The sequence below is a fragment of the Petaurus breviceps genome, unplaced genomic scaffold, assembly GCF_028583685.1.
Source record: "Petaurus breviceps papuanus isolate PSGF00001 unplaced genomic scaffold, PetGlider_PUasm1.0 183, whole genome shotgun sequence".
NCBI classification, from domain to species: Eukaryota; Metazoa; Chordata; class Mammalia; order Diprotodontia; family Petauridae; genus Petaurus; species Petaurus breviceps.
In genome coordinates, this window is record NW_027185791.1 from 13416475 (window position 1) to 13438064 (window position 21590).

General features: G+C 38.0%; 1 protein-coding gene across 2 annotated transcripts in view; it reads right to left on the minus strand.

The window, feature by feature from the left end:
• The window catches only part of AP3S1 (adaptor related protein complex 3 subunit sigma 1), a 95361-nt gene that overhangs the window by 38777 nt on the left and 34994 nt on the right, over window positions 1-21590 (minus strand). For both annotated transcript variants that reach the window (XM_069087849.1, XM_069087848.1), the window contains exons 2-3: window positions 9680-9771; window positions 4390-4501 (exon numbers count right to left, since the gene is read on the minus strand). In XM_069087849.1, coding sequence (XP_068943950.1) covers window positions 4390-4501; window positions 9680-9771 — 204 coding nt within the window. The remainder of the gene's footprint in view (window positions 1-4389; window positions 4502-9679; window positions 9772-21590) is intronic.

Sequence of the window (21590 nt, forward strand, 5' to 3'; positions counted from 1 at the left end):
AACAATCCAATTAAGCTCCTATAATTATTAAGCACTTATGACATACTGGATTCCTAAGGTCAAAACTCAGAACTTACTTGCTAGCACTAGTCCAATTAATTCTTTTGCTCTCCCTTGCCCTTTGTTGACCTTTCCCAACTCTGGGTGTGCTTGACTACTCACTGTGTTCTCCTCAATTATCTGTGTCTGCCTTTCCCTTCTTTCATTAGAAACTCTAGATTTTACCTCCCAAACTCCATCCAGTGCCTAGAAACTATCTGCTAGACCCCTCTTCTTAAACTAAAATCCCAATCACAGCTTCTTCCTGCTTGTACAACTCACTACCGCTTATGTCCCTACCTGAAAAGGAGTGCCTAACACAAGATACAGAATTGAGTTTTTATTTTTTTAAAAAGAAGTCTTTTCCCATGAAACATGAGCTCCCAAAACGAAAATTTTCTAAGTGCAAAGTAAAGCGTTTTTTTTCCCCCTAAACTTCCTTTTATTGAACAAAAGAAGGAGGAACAGAACTGTCAAGGAAAAGAATGAGAAAATAACGGTGAACAATGAGTAGTAAATTTCATCAGACTCACTGGGAATGTACCATTTTATAGTAAATATTCAAAAATCTCTAAAAGGCTATTTTCAAAACCCAATATACTACATATGGAACAAAGACAAAAAATAAAATATTAATTTAAAAGTTTTTAAGGATGGATTATACAGGATTGGAGGCATGCAAAGCACAAAAAAATCTTGGCCTAGGAGCAAGAGTGAGGCAAATATTAAATGAAAGAATTCCCGCAAAAGACTTTTTCTTCATTTGTTTTATTGTTGGTTCAATGTTTAAGATGAGGAACACTAGCTCTAGTCTAAACATAAAACAAAAAACTCAAAGACCAATAAAATGTGAGAAACAATCCAAATGCCTTTAGGGCTTCAGTCAGAGCAAATAAGTAAGGTTTTACTGAATTATCACATAATCAGAATCATCAAACAGAATGAAAAGGAATCAATCATTTAAAAATGAGACGATTTCTAGTCTATAAATAAGTGACACGATGAATAGCACCCTCTAGTGTTTCGTTTTTAAAATACCTTAAGTAAATAGCAAAGGTGAAATTTGAATTCTGATATTTTTACTGCGAATCGAGCCTTCTTTCCATTGTACCACATAGTTTTTGAAGCGTAAAAAATAGCAAGAATATTTTCTACTATATGAGCAAACACAGTTAAAACAGTATTTGATGCACAGGTTCTTAAATGTTTTATGGCGTCATGGCCTGCTTTGGAAGTCTGATGATGCCTATTAATCCTTTCTGGGAAATATTTTTAAATGCATAAGATATATACGATTATAAAAGAAAATTAACTATATCAAAATAGTTACCAAAATACTTTTCAAAAGTTCATGGATGCCAGGTTAAGAATTTCTGACTTGATACCATTAAAAAATATATAAAGAATACTACTGATATGGCTACCCAACCCCCTACCCCCATATGAAATATCTCCAAATTAAGAGACCACTGGTAATAAAAGAAGAAAGGAATCCTGCATATTTCTTGCCTACAGCATAAATCATGCAGAAGGAAAAGTTTCTCTTCAGGCCCCTGTCATTAAAACCTTGACCTTGAAAGCATTTCTACCAAAGGGTTCACATGAGTATCCCACCTAGACCTGACTCACAGGCAGCACCTCCAAACCTCGAACCTCACTTCCTTCTCCTCCTTGCCTTCAAAACTGTGCCCTATCCCTTTGGTGCTCAGTCTTCTACTTCCTTGTGAGATGGCATAGACATTTTAAAGTAAGCCTTCCTGGGATGTTGTCTTAACCAAAGTAAATTTAGCGATAGTTATTTCAGGCACTGTGCAGAAAAATGCAAGAGTGTATTGGGGAAGTTTATATCATATTGGCAACTGGGTCTACTGAGCTCGCCTCATTCAGCTTTTCATTCATTTTAATTTTGTGATGATAATATAGTGCATAGAAAATGGACCCGTGATTTCACTAAAATAGGAAAACTCCCAAGAGAGGAAACTTCCTCCTGTTAATGCAGTTCAGCAACTTCATCTTAAGATGCGAAATGATACATACATTCTCAAACATGGTCAATGGGAGAATTTGTTTCCTTTGATATGCATATTTACTATGAGGGTTTTGTTTTTCTTTCAATAATATTGATTATATGTTCTAATGCAAAGGCCAAATGCCATTTTCTCAAGCCAAGCAAAAGACTTGTGGGATTAGTTCTTGATTTTTAATATTAGGGAATAATCCTGACATCATGGCTACAACACACTAAGGACGAGTATAATTAAGAACACAGAATTATCCACTGAATGACTCTGGCACTGTTATCAACTGAAGATAACAAATAAATTGAGGCCGGTATGAATACTTGCAAATATCCAAACCAAACATTAAATATTGATGTAGTTCTTTTTTTCCACTTTGTAAATATTTTATCACTTCCAATTAAGGCGTGTATAACATACTTCCAAAGTTGTCAACTATGAAATTCATCATTTTTATGACATTCAGCAACTTGAAAGACTAAAATAACACACAGCATTACCAAAAAGAATTTTTTGTCTTGTTCTCTGAGCAAAAGGAAGATTTAGATATAACTGTGCTGATGAAGCAAATACAGAGGAAGTAGATTTCTGTCTGTAGCAGAGTTTAAACTAAAACTTACTAGGAAAGATAAAGTAGGTCCTCTGGTTCAACAATACCATTATTAGGCATATAGGGGTATATATACCCCTAAAAAGATAAAAAATGAAAACTGTACAAACTATGTGTACAAAATAATTCTATATGTACAAAAATAATCTTAGCAGTTCTCAATACAGCAATGACCTGTAAAACAGCGGGGCTGAGTGAAAGGATTTATCACCTAGAAAATGGCTGTACAAATTATGGTATATTACATTTTAAGAAATTACGAAAGTAACAGTTTCAGAGAAACCTGAGAAGACTTGTATGAATAGATGCAGAAATAAGCAAAAACAGAAGAACAATTTACATAATCAGGAAAGGGAGGGGAATTAGCATTTATACGGTGCCTACTACGTGCCAAATGCTTTACAAATAGTATTGCATTGGAGGCTGCAGAGTAGACACTGTTATTATCCCCATTTTACAGTTCAGGAAGCTGAGGCAAGTAGCTGTTAAGTATTCTCCCTGCAGACATGCAGCTAGGAAGTATCTAAGAAACAAAAGGAAGGGGCGGCCAGGTGGCTCAGCGAGTAAGAGCACCAGCCCCAGTGTCGGGTTAACCTGGAGATTGAATCCCGGGCTCAGACACTCAGCACCACACCCAGAAATAACTGGCTGTGTAACCTTGAGCAAGTTACTTAACCCCGATTGCTTAGGGGCGGCCAGGTGGCTCAGAGAGTAAGAGCAGTGGCTCCAGTGTCGGGAGGACCTGGATCAAATCTGGGCTCAGATACTTAGCACCACACCCAGAAATAACTGGCTATGTAACCTCGAGCAAGTTACTTAACCCCGATTGCTTAAAAAAAAAAATTAAAAAAAAAAGAAAGAAAAGGATATTGAAGCATTTTTTTTTTCAAATGCACAAAAGAGAACAGCAGAAGCACAAACAGGACAACTTTGAAAATTACATGTTAAATTTATTAAAAGAAAAAACAAGTGGTGAGTACAAAGTGTTCTTTTCCTATACAACAAATCCTCCTTGCCTGTTTCACTTTGCATGTGGAAATGCTCACTTTAGTTGGTGTTAAGTTCAGGTTAAAATTATATAATTTCTTTTGGAAAAAAAAAAGATTTGCTCCGGACAGAACACGACAAGCCTGCTTATTAAGCAGCTCTCCTTCATCCTCCTCTTCCCTGATCTAATGGCTCTGATGCTAAAGAAATTTTGCAACCATTGCGAAAAATCATACATAAAACGGTCTCATCAAGTTCAGGTCTTGAATTTTTCTCCCTCAATTTGACTTACATTTCTGAGAATTTCGTAAGAGGGCAAGTGCTTTTTTTCCCCTAATGGATCTTTCAAACACTAACTGAGCATTAAAACATCTTGCTTTTTTAAACAATTACACAGTGGTTTTTCTTTACACTTGTCCAATAATCAAGTGATTTTTCCCTTTCTTTTGAATTATCTCAAAAAAGGCTCAGAAACACAGAAGGGATACATTCTAAGAGAAGTACTTGGTTAGTAAGAACTTACTGGCTCAGACTTAGGTAATTCAGATAGCTTACTTCTATTAAAAATTAATGTGGGTTCACATTCACTATTATGACAAAATAGCAACGTAATATATTACTCTATAAATTTTATTCACATAAAATTATCCTCAAGAAATTTATGAAACAAAAGGAAAGTCTGAAGAAAAAGTTCAAAATGACCACTTACAACAAAGGGTATCATTAGTCACTTACTTGTATTAGGTCTAAGATGCCAAGTTCACTTTCTGAAGAATCCACACAGAAGACAAAATACAATGTGGCATAATGTCTGTAAATCAGTTTGTTGTCAGATCCACCTATTAGCCTAAACAACAGAGGCAAAAAATTGGAATGTCAGAGGGAGCACAAGACATACATTCACTAGTTTAAGCAATTTTAAAGTTTATAGTAAAATACTATTATATAAAAATCTCCCAATAATAAAGATCTCATTTATAGCTTCTGTATTTTTAATGTGCATTTATCTCATAAAATAATTCAACAAAGAATGTATTTCCTTTTGGTTAGAAAACTACAAGGGAAAAAAGTTTTTCTTAAACATAATTTTACTGTATAGAAAGAGATTTATAGGCATTCCAGTGACAAGAGTAAGAACTATAGATGGTTTCTAGTCAGAAATTTTAAAAGCTAATTACCAACTAGATAAAAACTAGGCAATTGTTTTTAATGTGGGAAATATTTCCCATAATTATTCCACTAATATTCAATACATATTTATTTTAATTATAACAAAACTGAGAAATTGGTCTCTGGAATTATTCTTCTAGTATATATTAACATTAAAATATTACTTTAAAAATGTTCTTTAGCAAAGCTGTCCCATTAAAACACCTTTGAACCATCTTCTATAAAGAATTTGGCCATTTTCCGAGGTAGAGGACTGCTGTCTTCAACTTTCTGAAGGGCTATCTTGATGAACAAATATTGAACTTCTTGTCCTTGACCCTCAACAGAGATGGGTAGGAATGACAGGTAGGCAGATCTGGGCTCAGTTTTTAACAATAAGAACTGTCCACAAAAACCAGAATGGACCAGCTCCGGAAACAGTGAGTCCCTGCCACAGGGGCTGGATTTATCCTTCATTTATGAGTTGGGCCTCTATTGTCACTTCAAACCCTGGTAATGTAATAAAAATACACTTTTTCCAAAAGAAATCTTCAGTGTTGCCAGAATTTGTAAAACTAAGGCTAATCAAAATGAACTAAGCCAGGGTTTTTTAAAGGGCGGAAGAAAACACTGAAAATACAGAAGTGTTAATCAGTTGGATCAAACCTCTCACTCTTTCCCTAACTTGTGATTTCATGGGTACAGGGAGTACCTGTGAGCAACTTCCTTTCCCACCGCAAGTCAGCAATTGCTCTTCAACTTAGAGTCTCAGAGAAAATGTGCTGAGGCAACGAGAAGTCAGCAGCCAGCATAATAACAGCAACTAACATTCACATAGCAGCTGCTGCGTACCAGGCACAGCACAAAGCATTTTACAGTGACGATTTCATTTGATCCCCACAACCTGGCAGGCAGATGCCCCAAAGATACCAGAGCAGTTTGCCATTTCCTTCTCCAGCTCATTTTACAGATGAGGAAAACTAAAGCAAACAGAGGTTAAGTGACTTGCCCGGCTAGTAAGCGTCTGAAACCATATCAGAACTCAGGTCTTCCTGACTTCAAGCAAACCATGCTCTAGCCACTATACTATCTACATGTCTAAATTTAAGGTAGAACTTGAACCCAGGTCAGCTTTCTATCCAATAGATCAGGCTGTTTCTTATAAACACTTGTTTTGTGTCCTCTGAAGTCCTTTTAAGTAACTGGAATGATGACCTCCAGCACCAATTAAACTTACATGCTACGACTCCTACTTCATAAAAATAATCAATTTCTATAAAAAGATAAGAAATAAAAGGAACACACACTTGAAAGACTTTCTGAAGCAACGCTGACAATAGGATTACAACAATTCTTCCTGGCTAAAAGGTTAAACACGGGGGGAAGCAAACTTCATTTTAACCTAATAGCATTCTAATTAAAGTTAACAATTTTTACAAATTTGTTTTCTGAGGCAGATACATATTTTAATTCAAATAAGATCTAGTCTTCAGCTTTGAAATAGCTAAAGTAATAAAATTGGGCAGTAAAATAAATTTTTTCAAATTGGGAATAAAATGCTGATTTTAGATACTTTGCAATAGCTTTATATGAATACAAATACTGTGTACAACCATGAAGAATCAGTTCTGGAGCAGAAGGACAAGTCTAACTTCCTAGTTACAGACAAAAGGGAATTGAAATCTAGTGAAATTAAGAGACTTACCACCCATCTCGTTTGTGATGGATTCAAGACTAGCGCTAAGGCTTCCTGCTATCTCATTCAGTGCTCTACCAAACCACATCTTAGTTTCACTGTTACTAAAGAATGATTCCAAGACAAGTATAAATTAAAATCCAAGTAGAAATCTGAGCAAATATTTCAAGGGACTCCTATGCGATTCAATAAATATGAAGTGTTTATTACGCACCAGACACTGGGTCAGGTCCTGTTTTTCCTTCTGAAAACACCCAGTAAAAAGGTGATGCTAGGAAGGTTCTGCAGCTTTATTCAGTATCCAAATTGGCTCTAGTGTCATATATTTGGATCAGGAAGGGTCCTTAGATATCACACAGAATCCTTCCTCACTCATTTGTGAAAGAAGCAAACTTTAGCCCAGAGAAGGGGATGGAGTTTGGCTAAGGTTACACAGGCAGGAAAGCCAGAATCTGAACCTAGGTTGCTTCACTCCAGGGGCAGGTAGGTGGCAGAGTGGGTAGAGTGTCGACCTGGAATCTGGAAGACCCGCGTTCAACTCTCATCTCAGACACTTATTAGGTGCATGACCCTGGGCAAGTCACTTAGCCCTATTTACCACAGTTTTCTCAACTGTAAAATGAGATGGAGGAGGAAATAGTAAACCATTCCAGTATCCTGGCCAAGAAAACCCCAAATGGGGTCGCGGAAAATCAGACATGACTGAAACAAATGAACAACAATAACCCTTCACTCCAATTTCAATCATTTTTCCTCTCTCCCAAACTGCGTCTCCCCTATCATTAAGAGAGACAAAGAGAGGCAAAGTACATTTCTAAAGGCAGTACAACCAGACTGAATGACCGAAATTGGAGAAAACAGCTGGATACTTGCTTAAACTGTCACAAGACTTAAAATTTGGAGCTAGGAGGAATCTTAAAGGACTATCTAGTCCAATATCTGAATATTAGAGGTGGAGAATCTAACACCCAGAAAAGTGAAGTGAGGTAAGTGTTCAAGGTCCTGAAGAGGTACTGAGCTTGTTATCACAAGTTAATATGCAACAGTCACAAGTTTAACCATTTATCCACTCATGCATAAAAAGTCCTATCTAAGAAATTAAACTTCCTCCATAAGCAAAACTGATTGTCAGATAAGAATGTCTTATGTTAGCAACAAAATTTATGTAACTTTTTCCTAAAGTAAACTGCAAAGTCTAATATATTCCTAAGTCCACAAATTTAGAATTTCTATTAATTAATCAAGGGGTTACCTTTTCATCTTGTCTATGAGAAAATAGCTTAATAGGCAAGAAAGAAGATGACAGAGAAGAATGTTTAATTAACTGCCTGTGAAGAAACTGTTTTAGAGGAAGAAAACAAGGATCCACAGGAACTAACACTGGCCAGAGGTCCTTGGAGATCCCCGAGACCAAACTTCAAATGTAAGGAAGATGAGCTTTGATCAGCTATACCCAACAGATAGGCTGATTACAAACTATTCTCATCTATTCCTATTAAAAATAGGACATCTAGGTCTCAGTCAGAATTTTCTAAATTCCAGTTTATTGTGTGGACTTGAAAACAATTAACTGTGTGCATTTACATTTCTTTTTTTTTTTTAAACTCTCACTTTTTAAGCAAGGTGAACCAATGAATAGAGTGTCAGACCTGGAACCAAGAAGACCTGAATTCAAATTCTGCCTCAGACACTTAATAGTTTAATGACCCTGAGCAAGTCATTTAATCTCTCTCAGCTTGTTTTCCCCCTCTATATAGTAATCATACTCAAATCACAGGGTTTAAGTAATGACATTACTAAGTGCTTTGCAAACATTAACGACCTCTATACACTTATCCCTTCCACATTATGGGAGTTAGGGGCATGGTGCCCCCACGATTCAGAAAATCCACGTAAAATCTTTTGGCCCTCCCTTTGTACCAGAGAAGATGACTGAATTTTTATAGTATTTTTAAAAATATGTTAATATTATACAATACTATACATATATTTTATGCATTTCTGAGTTTCTAAACTTTTTCTGTGTCATCTACTGGCCTTCATGTGTCATCTGCGGATTCCACAAAACTCCCCCCAAATTTCCATTTAATTTCTTATGCCAACCCACAATATATCAAAACTGCAATGGGGGGGGGGGGGCCTAGCCAGGTAGCACAGCGAGTAAGAGCACCGGCTCCAGTGTTGAGAAGACCTGGAGATCGAATCCCAGGCTCAGACACTTAGCACCCACCCAGAAACACCTGGCCGTGTAACCTTGAGCAAGTTACTTAACCCCGATTGCTTTAAACAAAAAAAAACTGCAATGGGGAAGTCACAATGTGAAAGGGATAACTGTAAATGCTAGCCATCATCTTCCCCAATTAGTCCAAATGAGAGAGGCATATTATCCTAATAATCAGTTGCCAAATCCTACAATGTCCCCCTTTCTCATCTCACCCTTCACTCTACTCATCTGACATATCAATCTAGCTCAGATTTTTGTTACCTCTTACCTAATCTACTGCAATATTCTCCCAATTTGTTTCTCTATGTCAAGTTTTTCCCCTCTCCAAACTAGCCTGCACAGAACAATCAAAGTGATTTTCCTAAAGTGAGAGTCTGGCATGTTACTTGGCTACTCAATAAATCCTGATAGCTTCTTGCATTGCCTCTAGGATAAAATGCAAGTTCCTCTAGTTTTTAAAGCCCTCACAAACTGGTCCCAACCTATCTTTCCATCCTTATGTGTACATCGCTCATTTTCCCATACTCCAGAGACCAACAACCTGGCCTCCATACTTCTCACAAGACATTCCATCTTCTGTCTTTTCCCTGACTGTTAAGCAAGCCTAGAACACACCACCTCCTAAACACCTCTTAGGATGATTTCTCTCCTTTCAGAACTCTTTATGAAGCTTTTATGGATGCCCCCATCCCAGCTCCTAATGCCCTCCCTCCAAAAATTTTACTTTGTATTTATTCTGTATGTACTTATTTATGTATGAATACCGTCTCTCTCCTCTCTCCCAAGACCTCATATAATATAAAGTTTTTCTTGAGGGCAGGAACTGTTTAATTTTTGTCTTTATATTAAGTACAGTGCTTAATACAATGCCAATACAGAGGAGGCAAAATAAATGCTTGGTTATTGATTCATCTATTCAAAAAACATGAGATATTTTAATTAAACATTTTACTTACAGTCCTCCTTCTAGGAAATTACAGACATTTTCATCTCGTTTAGACACCAAATGGAAAGTTTCCCTGATGATTTGTTGCTGTGTATCTTCACTCTGGGGAAGAATATTTTACATACATTGAAATAAGATTAACATTTAGCAGCAATTTTTAAATATCATAAACATTTCTAGTCACTGATCTCAGGGTTAACCTGTGACATCAATTTACAATAAAATCCCTACCTATCTAGAAATGATTCTCTGGAAAGAAAATTTTATTATGGGTCTTATCTGAAAATGATACCTAACTGAAGCAAAGATGAAGGCTCTCCAGGTAAGAAATACAACTGGGACAAAATTATCTATGTTCAAAACTCCTCTTAATGAGTTTAAACACATTCTGGGGAAAGTCACGGAATAGTAAAGTTGGAAGATTCTTAGAGGTCATCTAACTCCTGCACTTTACTTATGAGGAAACTAAACTGAAAGATAAAATAAAGGAAAAATGGTGACATTAATGTGTTTGGGAATTTGTATAATATTTTACAAAGCAATTAATTACTTTTGCTTAGTTTGGGAGGAGTCAAAGGTATTCTCTTGCTGAGATAAATGTGAATTTTTTTTTTTTTGCTTTTTGGAGGGCATTTGGGGTTAAGTGACTTGCCCAAGGTCACACGGCTAGTAAGTGTTAAGTGTCTGAGTTCTTATTTGAACTCAGGTCTTCCTGACTCCAGAGTCAGTGCTCTATTCACTGCGCCACCTAGCCATCCCCTTGCTGAGATAAATGATCTTGGGTTTTAGGCCAAGGACCTAAAGAATGAATAGAAACCTCTAGAAAAAACTTCTGATTACCAGCTTTGATTCAAGGAGATGTAGAAAGGTCTAATCCAGACTTGAGGAATTAGACTAAAGCTAGAATAGACTGCTAACAGATAAGATTTAAGAAAAAGATATATTGTCCAAAAAATTGATTTCATTAAAAGCTTTTCTGTTTCATTCTCAAATATATTGCTTGGCAACAGTTTCTTCTAAGCTTTGTAAGTGATCTAAAAGTCATGGCTGGGATCCATTGCCTTTAGATCCACATACTTAAAATGGTGAAAAAGTCTCCAGAAGGTTAGAACTGCAAACTAAAGATTATGATGTAATCAATTATCCCTTCAAAAAAATTAATCTTAGGAAGATACCATGGACTACTAAAGCTTCATTTTCACAATCTAATAAATGTTCTGAGAGGTAATCTGGCATAGTGAATAAAGGGTCATCCTCAGAGTCTATAAAATCTGGGTTCAAGTCCTGATCCCTGAATACTATGTGTGAACGGGCAAGTTATTTATGCCCAAGGCAGTTCTCTAAAATTATAAATTGCAGAAGTTACCAATATGAATTAGTAGAATTTCCTTATCAGAGTTTGATCCTATCCCACAGCAATTACAACCACCAAGCAAAAAAAATATATATTCTAACCCCATTCCCACTCCATATTAATATTCAACATTCCACCAACTCTTTTCCTCTGGCTAAAGTTCTCTGCTCTGTGGTCTCATGGCTCCCTCTCCACAACCTATTTTCCTGAAGCTGTGAGGCACACTTTGGAGCAAACCACATTAGCTTTAAATACATCACATCAGAATGGAATAAACCATCCCAAAACTGGCCTCACTGTACTAGTATATAACAAGCAGACAAGCTCAGTTCTTCCCCCCTTCACACAATAGTGGGGAGAGATCACTTACATCCTTGTCCTTTCACAAAAACAGAAAAGTCAAAAAGTTTTGCAACATGGGAATCAAAGTGATGTGAAAATTCACCCTTTCCAACTAAGAGAAATTAGTCCTAAAGAAGATGACGTAAAGAAAAGAGAGTCAGGATTTCATCTGTTCATTCAACAAGAATGTTAAACACCTACTATTTGGCAAAGTCCTGGGAGGTGATGAGATTATCAATAAAGAAAAGAAGGAGAGTAGGACAGTCGCAGAAGATCACAGGGAATGAGCACAAAGAAAATCTCACATTTCCAGGTTTCCCCCTAAACCTTCCTTTTTTAGTAACAGCCCCATTTTTAATGAAAGCTCCACTATCTTTCTAATCACCCTGGTTCACAGCCTTGAGAGTTACACTCAATTCTTCCCTCTACCCTCATGACCATTTTTTAAACATTGTTGATTCTACCTCCAGATCACACACCCAGTTCCTGCTTCCCATTTACCCATCACCACCTTAGTTCGGGACCTCACTCCCTTCTCACTTGAGCTACCTCATAACTCCATGACCGAAGGTCAGAAGGGATTCTATTGCTTAAACTGCCAGGTCAATGATGGGAGATTCTTCTCCCAATAATGGGAGAAGTCATCAAAGCCCATGGCTCATCATTCAAGAAATCCTGGACCTCAGAGCATGACTCTGTTCCATTGGAGTATCTTAGCCTATTGGATTTTTTCGCTCTTTAATAGAAAAAGGAGTGTTCTCATGGGAATGGGGAGGCAAGTGAAGAAAGGATATGGAGCTTTCCAAAGCCCACCTGGAACCGATTCAATTGGGTTTCTGTCACAGGACAGTTATTTTTCTAATTGTACCAACTAATAGCCTCTTTTAGACTTTTTTTATGTGTACATTCCAGCCTAGAACTGCAATTTTGGTTTATCCTAAAATAGGACAATTAAATATTGCTTTCTTTACCTAGGCAGGGAGGACATTAAGGGCTCTAAGTTGTGCCAGTTAGATAACTGTCCCCTTAGAACAAAGAGAATAGGAAACAATAGGTTATTAAAGAATCTCTAGCATAACATTTCCACCATCCACCTTCTCTCCTTACTATTCCCTTAGAAAATGCAGTGATACTATTGAAGAACAGTCTAGTCATCAATAGTAACATCTGTATATCCATTATTACAGATATTTTGTATACCAATACACATACTATCAAATACCTTCTTACAGAATACATTTGTATGTGGCAGGTGAATGCACAAAGAAGTAAGGACAGTAAGCTGCTCTAAAACTTGGGTAAGAATATATATACCTCACATTCCCAGATAAGTCTTTCCCAATTCCCTCCAAAAAGACCTCATCAGGACAAGTAAGAGGGTTCAATATCTAGTCCTTTTCTCCTGGAAGTATAGACACTACTGTAAGGCACAATCTCTTTGCTCTGGAACAGTAAGCCCTACTCTTTGGACAAGAAAGACAGGAAATATTATTACAGTCATACTAACACTGGGGGTAGGGAACCTGCCTCAAGGTCACAGGTTCCCCACCCCCTGCCCTATATTTTTGCTTCGAATTCAACAGGAGTAAAAGTCCCTTTACAATGGGATGGATAAACCCAGTCTTGAAGACCTTGGCTTTCAGCAGCAGCCTGGGTGGTAAACAGTTAAGTATCTGGTTATAATCTTTCAGCAGTTTCTCTGTAACTTGAATCTGCTGTAGTGGTAGCATAAACTTTAACTTATCCTGAAAATGTATTGTAATAAAAACTCATTCCTACTTGAAGCATTTAGTCTTTTGAACACAACCAACCTGTATGTTAACAAAAGACAACTTTATTTTAATTCGGTCCCAACAACAGGTACCTAGCATATGAGATAGCTATAGCAATATTATTGGAAAATTTTATTGCTTGCAAAGTAACTTTTCAGATGTCAACATCATTGAACAGCAGTTCCCCATTTTGTTTGCCTCCCACAAGAGCAAAGTGTGGTTAATTTTAAAAAGCTAGTTTTATAGAAGAGCAGGGACTTTTAGACTGGCTAACAGAAATTGATGGAAAAAAATAAGATAAATAATCATTATTATATCTGAAAGGGTGGGGGAGGGGCTATGTTTTTGGCCATGGATTCAATTTAGGCTTTTTATTTCTAACTTGCCTGGCCATTTCCAGGATGATGGCCTTAGCTTTACTTCTGAAAGATCACTCTGCACAGGCTTCATGAAGTCTATAAAAAAAAAGAAGTTTGTTAATAGAATAAATTTTAAATTTAACTCTTTATATTCTCCTAAACCAATTTCTTACCTATAAAGCCTGGTAGAGTGAACAAGTTCACATTTTCTCTGGGGTTTATCAGTATTTCATATGCCAAACTGTCCCATATCCATGAGAGGAGCCTGCAGGCCACTTGTCTATTAGTTATGCTAGACCTTATGGAAGAAAGTCTAAAGTCTCATCTGAATAGGCTAGGGCACTGTGGTTCAGTTTTCCAAGGAACCAACAAATTCAACATTTAAATACAGAATAGAGAAGCTATTTCACATTTCAATAGCTTCTAATATTCCTAGTCCTCATGAAACCCATTGTTTTCAAACTATATTTTCTATGTTACTACTTAATGAAGTAAGAAATCTTTAATCTTATGTAACCCCAGTCCCCAAAGCCCAAGAGCCTCTCTCCTCATCAGTGGAAATGAACGCTATGCCCTGCCCTGCCCTGCACAAGGGGAAGGTCTGAGTTGATGAGAAAGGGAGAAAAGATCTCTTCAATGGTCTTCAGACTCTCTTGGGATCTCTTCAAGCCTTTGGACCTGCTTCAAGTCTCTCTGGCTTTGGGCACTTCTTGCTTCCAGCTTCAAGAGTGAGGATGGAAGATGCCAATTGCACTTCAAGTTGATGAAGAAAAAGACTCTGGGAAGAAGCCAACATGAGAAGAACTGACAGTCTCCATTACCTCCCTATCCCTAGTTTGCTACAATAGAGACTTCAGGAACTTCCCCTTAGGTGAGATCTAGAAGTATCTCTTGGTTCAACTGAGTTACCAATGGGAGAGCTCCTTTACTCTGTATTATCTGGTATATGTTCTCCCATGTATATTTTCTCTGATTTCTATTTTGCTATTTGAATAAACAGGCCTCTTGGCTACCTACCATGTGTATTCACTGTGGAATCAGCAAAGAAGTCAAAGCCTTGGATAAAAAGCTTAGATTCTTCCTTCCCCCAATAATGAAACAGGAATCAGCAGTTAGACTGAACCTGAAAACCACATGCTCTAGATTAATATAATTTAAGGGAGCAGACAGATAAGAATGTAGCACAGTACCCTCTCTCTCTGAGGAGAGCAGAGGGGCCAAACCATCTAACCCCAACCTCCTCCTCCTCTACCTAACAAGAATTCAAGTCTTCCTTGGAGAAGGGTGAGAGGAAAAGGGGCTAAGAGATGTCTATTCTACCTCCCTTCCCGCTATACAACAAGATGCCCATGCTACATATGGGGAAACAGACACTGTCACACTTATTGTCATAATTTCTCCATCGTGGCCATCTCTGCCGTTTTTATTTGTTTACTGTATGCATTTGCACAACTTCCCAAAGTCTGCAGTACTATGTATCAAAACGTAATTAACTCAGCTTATAGGATTATGCATATTTTAATACTGAAGGCAATCACTAACCAGAGGAAGGTCACAATGTCTACTAGATAAATGCCATTACTACAAGCTGGCTCTTATTTATAAATCATCATCAGAGCATTCAAAAAATCATCCAACCTCTTCAAGTTATAAATGTATCACACCCTAGGTATCATTCCTAAAAATTAACAGCATTTCTATAAGCATATTTTCCAAAATTACAATGCAAGAAACTTGTAAACACAGCACTAATATAAAACCATTTTATGAATTTAAAATATAAAAATAAATAGAAATTTAACATTAATATAGTAACATTAATCCAGTTAAATAACTTTCCAGATCATCTCTATGGAAAAAAACATTTTTATTATCTCCTGATTTGGGCATTCTATGCTGCTTGTATTCAGAAACTAACAGCTTAGTTAACACTTTTAATATCATATCCACAAAGATATGACATCTGAAATTATTCAAAGAACAGATTAATTACGCTGTGAATAGTAACTGTCCCAATTAATTTATCATGCAATAAAAATCTAAATTTTATACTGTTCAACTCTAATGTTTGCTCTGTGATTTAAGCAAGTTTTTCAAATTTACAACATTATCAGACTCTATGAAATTAATCTTGGAAATCATTAGAATTCTCTAACTTAATCTCACCTCCCTCAGGAGGAACTATTTCTTCAGATATAATAAATAAAAAATATATTTCCTAACGCAAACTATCTTTTCCCGGTCTATTCCTTTTTAATGTTTCCTAGAATTTCTCCATTGTCCATTGGGTCCTGGAATTCTATATAAACTCCTTAAGTTCGTATAGCTTTTGAACCAATGATGAGGATTGTTTATCCTTTGTAATTAGGTATCTCTCCACATGCAGTTCTAGAAGCATGACAATTGTCAGCTCTCTATTTTCCTTTCACCATAATGAGATCTTTTTTTAAAAAATTCCTTAAACATATGTTGCAGCTTCTGTAGACTGGTCCTTTCTTTTTGACCATTTTGTTTGTTTGGTTTATGCACAGTTGGTACTTTAAAATTTTTCAGTGTCAAAAACATCTATACTTCTCTAATTGGATTTTAATTGAGTTTCATTCAAACCTCAGAACATTATCATTACCAGAGGTTTTAGGCAGGATGGCAGAGAGAGAAGAAGCAATTTTGCCTAGCTCACCCAGTACACCTCCTCCACAACAATCTAGAAAACACACCAGACTGAATTCTAATTGGCAAAATCTAAAAAGTCACAGAGTCAATTTTTCAGCTTAATAAAGTTTAGGGAAACAGTTAAAATAAGGGGCTAGAGCAGAAGTAATCATGATCTCAGGTGAAGCAAAAAGCCCACATTAACAGAACAGGGAATCAAATACTCAAATAACTCTTAAAAAAAGAAATTGAACAAAGCATAAATGAAAACTGAAGTGGGGGTTGGGGGGACCCAGGACCAGATGGAATCACAAGTGAATTCTACCAACATTTTTGGTTTGTTTGTTTTTTTTTTCAAATGCTTTATTAACTTCTGGTTTACATCATTCATTTCTACCAGATTTTGAGTTACAAATTTTCTCCCTGTTTTTCCCCTACCCACCACCCCAAAATAGCAGTCTCACAGGATATCCCTTCTTCCAATATGCTCTCTCCCTATCTTCACCCATACCCACTTTGACTTTTCCAGTAGGGCATGGTGGATCTCTCTCTATGCCCCAGTGCCTGTATATCTTATTTCCCAATTTCATGTAAAATATTAATAAGTATTAATAATAGTATATATATATACATATATTAAACATTTGATTTTAAAACTTTGAATTCCAGATTCATTCCCTTCCTCCCTTGTCACCCACCCTTACTGGGAAGATAAGCAGTTCAGTATAAGTTGTACATGTGTAGCTAATGCAAAACATTTCCATAGTAGATATATTGTAAAAGACTTGACTATATTTCCCTCCCTCCTATCCCACCTCCAACTTCTTCTATTCTCTACTTTGATCCTGTCCCTTTCCAAAAGTGGGTGCTTCCAATTTCCCTCCTCCCCAGCCTACCCTCTCTTCCATCAGCCCCTTCCCCCCTACTCTCCTGTAGGGTGAGATACCCTGTTTAGTGTGTATGTCATTCCCTCCCTCAGCCAAATTCAATGAGAATAAGGTTGACCCATTCCCTTTTGCCTTCCTGTTCTTCCCCTCCATTGTAACCACTTTCCCTCGACTCTTCATATGAGATAGTTTACCCCATTCTGTCTCTCCCCATTTCTTCTCATTATATTCCTCTCCCACCTCTTAATTTCACCTTTTAAGTATCATCCCTTCCTATGAAATTGGTCCTGTGCCCTCTATCTATGTATGCCTGTAAACATATATACACACATTCACATATGTATTCATACACCCAAATACTCCCCTTTTACATGAATTGGGGGAGGTGGAAGCCGGAGCCCCGCAGAAGTCCTCTTTCTACTCCGCCACCTTAACTCTGCCCCCTAATCTCTCTACCAACATTTAAAGAACAATGAATTCCAACATTACATAAACTGGTTTTAAAAATAAGTAAAGACAGGATCCTACTAAATTCCTTCTATGGGGGGCGGCTAGGTGGCGCAGTAAATAGAGCACCGGACCTGGGGTCAGGAGGACCTGAGTTCAAATACAGCCTCAGACAGTTCACACAAAACTAGCAGTGTGACCTTAGGCAAGTCACTTAACCCCAATCACCCTGCCTTCCCCACTCCAAAAAGAAAAAAAAAAGTTAAGAATTATGAGTAGTTTACTTTTTTCTCCATTCAATCTGTCTCTTTTGCAAAATGGAATAATATTCTTGTTTCTCAAACTCAATGCAAAATTTTGTTGCTAGGTGATCAGTGATAAAACTTTCAACTTACTGGTTTATTTTTCCTTTTTGCTTCATAAAACATTTCTCAGTTTCTTAAGAACCAGAATAGTACATTCTATTCTAATTCCTTTTAGCTGGTTTTGATTCTAATTTAATAGGCAATTAAATTCTGCCAATTCATTCAGAAAAGACTACTAGAGTTTAGCAAATTAAAGACTCCCTACCAAAAAATAAAATACTGCCTTCTTTTTAAAAAAACATATTAGTTGCCTCTTCTCTTGTGGGCCATACCTCTTCTTCTCCAGGCAACTTTTAATAGTTGAAAAATAAACTTCCTTCTTCAAGTTAGAGAGAAAAAGTTAAAAGGTTTCCTAAGTGCCAGGTAAGGCTTTAGCACTTTTTCCTTAGCTTTTGGATTCACTGGAGGGAAAAATAAACTGAAATTGCAGACAAATATAAAACACAACTTCTGCCAACATACATTCACACAACCAAAAATCTATGTGTGCTCTTAAGTTATATTAGTGTATCACTCTTTTAAAAAAACCAGCTTGTTATACCAATTTAATTTGTCTTGAGAATTTGCACATTTCATTCCTCCAGTGGATGAAATATAAATGCTGGTTTTTCATGGGACAGAAGTATTTTTATAGATTCTGTTCCCTCCAACTCTTTTTAAAACTCTTTTAGACATACAGTTCTGACCTGACCTACATAGTGGGGGATTTGTCCTCAAAGCCCACAGACCTTGCAGGAGCCTGATTCCAGCTCAACCCAATCCAGGATTCTGGCTTCATTTCTCAATGACTAAAGGAATTTCTTTGACTTACAGGAACCTGGTCTAAGCTTGACCCACATAACAAGGAATCCGGTCTTATTCTTATAGGCCTGATGGCTGTTCTACATTTTTAAAATCCTTTGAGTTCCTTGTCTAGACAATCTTACACGTGTCTGCTATATATCTAAAGTAAGTAAAAGTCCACATATACTAAAATAGCTTGTACCAACATAAATGAACAGAAACAGAAACATAAGCACAAATATCTCTTAGTGTGTCTGACACACTTGGCCTTTTTCTTAAACAGTAAGCTTCTTCTATCAGCCTAAATGAGGAATCAGCAAGAGTAGGCAGTTTCACAAAAGTAAAAAATCCTAAAAGGGTTCAAAAGCATATTAGCACAGTGCCGTTGCACCTGCTGCCTGATCTCCCCAAGTCTGCTGCCTGGTGGCCAATCCCCAAGGAAAGAGGCAAAGCAACAATGCAACATAGCAGGCAGGCTCCTGCTACTCAGATGAAGGGAGAAAGCGCCATTGCAACGAGTTTCTAGCCTGGTCTCCTGCCTTGGGGGAAGAAGCATACCCCCACTCCTTCTGCCTAAGTTCTTGCTCCCTTGCCCGAACTTCTCAAGACTCTGAAACAACTGTCCTCAGAGGTCAGAATACTACTGACTTCAGAAATATCTGTAAATTTTCCACTTAACGATTGACAAACACCAGCGCCCCACCCCACCCACAATATCCTTCCCATCCCAGTCATCATCCAAACCTCATTCCTCAATCTGCCCGATCGCTTATTCCCCACAACCCAACCACTGTCAAAGTCCCAACCAAAACAGAGCCACAACCTGTGCCCTCTGGTAACAAGCTGTTATCATCGAAAATCTTTTCCTTTCCCATTTCTTCCATTTTTGGTTCTCACAGCCTTAGTTCCCTCCTGATGAAGGAGCCTCCCTGACTGCCCTTTGCAGCCTTGGCTGCACTTCCACTCATCCTCCAAGGGAGCTGGAATACCTCTTGCTCTCCCCTGCCTCTTCTCTGAGGTTCATACAATCCACACCCACCGCCCAATCAGAACCCTACAACCTTCTGGGCCCTCCCCTTCCTCCTCCCTAAGTCCTACCAGCATACGAGGGGGCTTCAGCTTATACACTGCTAACTCATCGAGCTTCCTTAATCAACTTACTTATTTCCTCTTACCTATTTCTTTCTTCACTCCACCTCAGCTACACACAAAGATTCATGGTCTTCTTGATTTTGCCATCACCCTATAAATGCTTTATTTCCAAGTTCATGAACTCTGAAACTGCGTTATCTGATCACCATCTGTTGGGTTTCCAAGTTTCTCTGCCATCTGATACCAAACCCTGTTCTTCATCTACACCATGACTGCTAATCCCTTCATTCTCTCAGTTTTCTCCCAAGCCGTCTCTCCTACACTAGCCCCACTGCTCTCCTTTCTCCATCTTGGTGCCTTGGCAAACTAGTTCAGCTCTGTACTGTTCTCTTCTCCTGAGTCCCTTGCCTCCTTATATTATCAATTGTGCCCAGCCAATCCTGGGTCAGTCCCACCATCCACGTCAGTGCCACACATGTGCTGCTGAATGAAGATGGAGAAAGAAATTCTCCTGATTGGGTCTGCTACAAATTTGTTACACTTCAACTAGGCGCTCACTGCTGCTAGGCAATCCTTTCATACTACCCTAATTTACTCACTATCCCATTTACCAAGTGGCTCTTCCAAACCTCTTCATCCCTCCTCAACCCCTCCATAGCTCATCCATCCCTCCAACTTAGTTGAGAATCTTGCCTCATATTTTGCTTAAAATATTTAGGTCACTCATTGAGAGTTCCTTCTTCTCTCCTCCTTATCACAGCTCAGAGCTGGATGGAAGTGTCAGGGGGATGTCACTCAAGTAGGTCTCTACCCAGATGACAGAATACAATTGCTTCTTACCTAGTTGGTCACAGGCTTTGCGGAGTGGCAGTACAGCAGTACCAAGCCAGCCTGCTAATGCCAAACTACCCTGGCAATGGGGAAAATCACAGAGGAGGCCCAAGGCTCTTTCCAGCAGAGTAGGTCCCCAGTTCTCATCATACTCCTTTTGCTAACAATATAGATTTTTCTAGGGTCATCAGCAACAGAAGTAGCCCAAAGAATGGCAGCCACAGGTTGCCTAGCTCTTATCTTAGGCTACCCAAAGAAGTTGGTCTCCCCTCTTAACACAATACCCATCCCCCCCTTTCAAAATATGGGGAGCCATGTTCTACATCAGCTATAATAAATGCTTGGGGCCAGGCCTGACAGGCTGGTCTTATGGTTCGGGCTCAGGATTATAAATTTGTGAACCATATAACACTTAACAAAAGAAGTTTACTTAACAAAAACATAGAACAGATACTCAGCAAAGATATCATATTGGTTCAGTGGGATGTATCTTCTCTTACCTCCATATGGAAGCATGATGAGTTGCCCAGCAGTATGAAGTCTGCTGGGTCTGTACAGCACCCAATCAGTAACTAGGCTTTTATGTCTTAGACAACTAGGAATCTATAACAACATAGGTTAGTTTCCAGACCAATTAAATCCTGAGGATTGTTTTCACTGACTTTGTAAGAAAAGGCTGGCCTGTCTGGCAGGGCCTTTCTTACTTTATTATTGGCAGCTATATGATGCATTAGGTAAAGTACACTGGACCTGGAGTCAGGAAGATCTGAGTTCAAATACAGCCTCAGATGCTTACTAGTTGTGTGACCTTAGACAAGTCACATTTGTCTGTTTCCTCAGCTTTAAAATGTAGATAATAATGGCACCTACCTCCCAGAGTTGTGAAAATAAAACAAGATGGGGCAGCTAGGTGGTGCAGTGAATAGAGAACTGGCCCTGGAGTCAGGAGGACCTGGGCTCGGATCTGACCTCAGACACTCCACACACACACACACACACACACACACACACACACACACACACACACACACACACAC